This window comes from Pterocles gutturalis, unplaced genomic scaffold (assembly GCF_000699245.1).
Source record: "Pterocles gutturalis isolate BGI_N339 unplaced genomic scaffold, ASM69924v1 scaffold9693, whole genome shotgun sequence".
In the NCBI taxonomy this organism is placed as follows: domain Eukaryota; kingdom Metazoa; phylum Chordata; class Aves; order Pterocliformes; family Pteroclidae; genus Pterocles; species Pterocles gutturalis.
The window spans coordinates 40,222-45,178 of record NW_010125608.1 but is presented as its reverse complement, the minus strand read 5'-3'; the positions used below and the strand labels follow the sequence as shown (position 1 = coordinate 45,178).

The 4,957-nt window shown below is 54.1% G+C and overlaps 1 protein-coding gene across 1 annotated transcript in view; it reads left to right on the top strand.

Moving 5' to 3' along the window:
• Positions 1–4,957, top strand: part of CACNA1S (calcium channel, voltage-dependent, L type, alpha 1S subunit) — a 44,293-nt gene that overhangs the window by 2,955 nt on the left and 36,381 nt on the right. Inside the window, 1 exon segment of the mRNA XM_010078633.1 lies at positions 2,226–2,331. Coding sequence (XP_010076935.1) covers positions 2,226–2,331 — 106 coding nt within the window.

The following is a 4,957-nucleotide window of genomic DNA, read 5'->3' as shown; positions in this document are numbered from 1 at the left end:
TGATGTGGCAGGACCTGAGCTGTGATTCCTGCTCCTCTTTTCACAGCTCTCTCCTCCCTGCTCCGTGATGCTGAATAGTCCCTGCTCCATTGCAGCCACGTGGAGACTGGGATGGGTGCTGGCAAGGGGGGCTGCTCATCTCGCCCTCTCAGAGCAGGCAGGGAAGCCTCTGACCCCCAGGTTCTGCCCCACTACCTGGAACACAGAGGGGAACAGCTTTTCCTGACAAGTTTACTTTCCAAGCTGATGGATAGAAGGGTCCAGAAAAGGCAAATTAACCTGTGATGCGCACAGGATACAACTGACAGGACTCGGCCGTATGGAGAGAGTGCTCCCTGGGTGCCCCTTGCCCCATGATGCTGTATCGGAGAGTGGTACGGCCGCTGCAGCCCAAGGCAGGCCTCCACGCAATTGTCTGGGAAGCTGAGCTAATTAACCATGGCGTAAGGAAGCGTCAGTATGGCTGCAGGGCCTCTCTGCTGGGTTACGGAGTTTCGAGGGCTGTGCTGGGCTCTGGAGTGGCATCAGTCTGCATGAGCTGAACTGGAGGAGTTTCCCCAGAGCATGTTCGTGGGAGCTGTTCTGCTTTGGAAGGTCTGCCCAAAGTGAGATGGGGATGCTGGAAGATCCTGTCTGCTACTGGAACCTCTGTACCCACTGGATGAGAGGTACCAGTTTTCCAGGGAGGGCAGGTTGGTAGTTACAGGTGGGGAGGGTGATGAGAGATCTCAACAGCTTATGGGGGTAGGTGCCGGCTGTGGTCATAAGTGTAGATGTTGGCTGATAGGACAATGGGGAGAAGGGGCTGGAGTGGAGTGTGCTGATTTATGTCACTATTTGGTGATTTACACTGCAGGTGGGCCTGGCCCAATGGGCAGCTGGTCCAACGTTTTCATTTCCTCCATTTGCTTTTGGGTTCAGTGGCTTCTGAGGTTACTAGTGGGTACAGGCAAGGCAAGTGGATCAGGGACAACTGAAAATACTCGTCAAGAAACATTATTGTCCAGGACACTTTGAGATTAGCGTTGTGACCAAAACTGTTTCTTGTAGCTTTTTGTGTCCTGCTGTATCCAGCTGTGTCTCAGCAGCGCAAGGCCACTAGACGAGTGGAAAAGCCCCCTTTGGTTTCAGGTATGTGCATAGCTGCATGGTGCAGTGGCTGGGCACAAGCGCTTCAGAGCTGCAGCAGCGCCTGGCTGTGAGCAGCCTAAGGGCAGCAAAAGACAATGGCTGTCTTCTTCTGACTAGATGTCTGCTGCGGTCCAGGGGCACGGTAGGGTGGCAGGTTTGGACCAGGCTGGGAGGAACAGAGAGTGAGGTCCCTGGGGTGAGAGCCCAGCCGTAAACAAGGTCTTGGAGCCAGAGGTTGAACTCCTTTGGGGCTTAAGGGAGTGATAGCTGAAGCTTGACCATGAGGTTTCAGTGGCCCACCAGAGCAGTGACAGGAGCAGGAGCCTGGGAGTGACCAAATGCCTGTCCTAGGGCCTTCAGGAGGAAAGAGGAAGTCACCCCATTCATTCAGAGATGTCCTGGGGCCCAAACAGCACAATTCCACCTTCTAGGGAGGGGGACAGAGCTCAGGCTGAGCACTCTGGTTCCTCCCAGCCCGTGGTGCTCCTGGGGACAGTCTCAGGAGCACTGCCTGCACTGGGGCACTGAGGCTGTAGGGCAGCTGGGGATGTTAGCAGCTGGAAGTTCTGCTACAGGAGACCCTAGCTGAGCTGTCTTGCCCCTAGACACCTTCTGGGCAGGGAGACGTGGCCCACCCGAGAGCTGCTGCTCTCCCTCCTGGACACCAAGTACAGAGGAAGGCAGGGAAAGGTGATGCTTTGGTTAAGTGCCTGCATTATGCAAGAGGGTCCTGACCCTTCAGGGTCATTCACTGAAGATGAGGAGGGGGAAACTGCCAGCTCTCCCACCCTCTTGTTCCTCCACTGCAGCCTTTTAATTGGTGCCCCCTCCCCATATGACAAAGCTGCCCCTCTCCAGCAGCCCTGCATCTCATCCTGGCCCATTCCCTCCCTCCCCAGGGGTCCAAGACATGGGCAGCAACGGAGGATGTGTAGAGAGTGAAGTCTGACTGCTCTCTGCTTCTCTGCCCCAGCAGGAGGTTGTTTCCCCATAGCCAGTGGGGTTTCCCCACACATACCCAGGCAGGACAGGGCCGGGGCAGGGCTGTACCTGCTTTTTCCTTCCTCTCTCTGCTCTTTAACGCTTCATCTCAGACCCTTCGAGATCATCATCCTCCTGACCATCTTTGCCAACTGTGTTGCACTGGCCATCTACCTGCCGATGCCTGAGGATGACACCAACGTTGCCAACTCCAGCCTGGTAAGACACAGCCCTTCCCGCTGTCCTGCTCGGCAGCCAGGTGCTCGCCTTTGAGGGCTCTGCCGAGCTTGTCCCTCAGGGTGGCAGGGCTGCAGGATGGTGATACCGTACCGGAGACGTCTGCTGCTGCTGCTGCCCTGTCCAGTGAGAGATGCTGCAAAGTCGGGAGGAGGCAGAGTGGTGGAGAAACCACTGCAAAATGGTATCTCAGAGAGGCTAAAACCACCCCTGGGTTGAGACTGAAGGCAGCAGATCGGTGTGTGAAAGACATAGGAAGGAGAAGTTGATGCCAAAAAAAGAACAAATTCCTTCAGTGTTTTTTTGTGACACTTCCAAAAGGAAACATCCTGTTCTGGAAAGGCTGAAATGTTTTGTTTCAGCACTTCTGGAAGAAAATTTTCTGACCTTGCATTTCAGAACTGTATTTTAATTTTGGTACTTTTTGTTTAGGAGGGGAAAAAACCCATTGTGTTAAGCAGAGAGGTTGCTCCTTTCCCATCAGTGAGTCCATTTTTTTTTTTCCCCCGGTCACTCCGTTTGGCCTGGATTAAGATGTTTTGATGTGATCCAAATCAATAGTTTGCACTATTTTTAGTTTGCCTTCCCTTCCCCCTCTTGAGATCCCCATTCTGGTTCAATCTGCATTGATTTCCTTTGAGAGTCGGGATTTGGTGACTGAATCAAAGCATCGAAATATGCCCTTTTTAATGGAATGTTGTCTCCTAATTTCAGGACTCTCAGTGTTGGGGTGGGGTGTGTTGTGTGCAGGTCTTGCTGGCAACTCATGACTTAAAAAAGGACCTCTGGTTTTTGCCTGTTCCTTAAAGACTCTGCAGGGAAAAATATTAAAGCAGTCAAAGAATCCGAGATACAAAGTGAGGTTTTCCTTGTGCAGTTTTTAGTTCCTTGGACTGCTTTTGTCTCTTTCTCTCTCAAGAGGCTCTTATTGGCGCTGAATATAGTGTCTTCTTCTCATTTCTTGGAAAAAGAAGAAAAAGGGCCACTATTGGCAATGTGTTAGTATGTCTTTTAAAACTAAAGCCACGATAGGTCAGCAGGGGAGGGGAATTAAAACTCCCCACAGCGAGTTAATTCCTGGGGTGTTCCTTCAGCCTCCCAGTGCACTGACCAGCTTCTCTAACGCCTGCGGGCTCAGGGTAGAGTTCAGCTCAAGCCGCTGGTTTTGGTTTCTTCCCTGGCCGCCAAAGGGGCATAACAGGGTTTGAAAGGTGCAGGTATCTCAGCCGAGAGATTAAAGAGGCAAAGCAAAACTGGAGCAGGCTGAACATGGAAAGCAGGAGATGGAGACTGTGGGGATGGGGGCTTCCTGCTGGGAGGGTGTTGGGATTTGGCTGAGACCAGGACACCTGCGAGGGCAGAGCGGGAGAAAGCCCAGCAGCACGTGGCAGTGTGGCATGACGGGGGGAAAACAACCTGGCAGCGACCTGGCTCGCAGTGCTCCTGGGCAGGGGCCGATGTTGCCCAGAAGGACCAAGAGCCTTTCCCATTAATGAGAGGCAGGCAGGCCCGCAGGCATATAGTGAGTAATGACATCTGTAAATGAAATTTCACCTGATTGCATTTATTGTATGTTCAATTCCTTATGGAGATCCCTTACTGGAGGCTTTTTCAGCCTGGTTCCCCGCCAACAGCCCTCTGTATCAGGAGCCTGGCAGCCCCAGGCCTCTGTTCTTTCATTCCTGTTGGGGACCCCTGTGTTTTAAAGCCCGCACGCAGCCCCAGGCACAGCTTGGTTACAGGAGTAGTGGTATCTGGTGCTGTTGCAGGTGTCCCAGACCTCCGTCTGCTGCTCTGGAGGGATGTGGGTCCTGTGTAACATCTGCCACCCCAGGACTGTCTTGTGTAGCCCAGGGTATCTCCAGTAGCACTGAAACCAGCTATGTTTGGGCAGCTGACTGGTGTCTAGCAGTCCTTGATCAGAGATTGCTGGTCCAGTGCTGGTTTTGAAGAGCGAGTATGTGCTCAGGCGAGTCCTGATTACATCTGGCTTTCCTAGAGCCTGGGGTCCGCCTTAATCTCCTGGAGTCCTCGTGCTGCTGTGACAACAGTCCACATGCCTGCACATCTCCATGCAGACTCCGTGCGTGGGACCTCAGAAACTGCTGTTGCTCTTTTACCAGCATCTTGAGGGATGCCCATAAAGACACAGCTGTATGGGCTCCCCCTGCCTCGGTCCTTCCCTTTGCCCTGGGCTGCGGCTGCTGTCAAGGGTCGGCACCCTGCCCAGCTTGGGGCTTGGCAAGCCTGGCCGGCTCTGTGGATCGGCTTGGGGTTTCGGGTAGGCAGCTGAGCCAGGCCCCTCCGATTTGGAGGGGTCAGGGAGGAGCGTGAGTGCAATGAGTCCTGCTCCACGTGAGTGTCTTCTGCTGGGAAGCAGAGGTAGCTATCCGGCTGTGTTATGGTCACACTGTCCCCTCACCATCTGTTCCCCACTTTGGCCAGCCAGGCGGCTTCATCCAAGCCCTGCTCCCCTTGTTCCCTGGGAGGAGACACGAGAGACATGGAGCTGGGGCTCCTGGAGAGCCCTGTGCGGCTGTAGGGGCTGGGAGCTGGCGTTGCTGAGCTGGAGGCTGGAGCTGTGTCGTGTTGCACTGCGCTGGCGTGG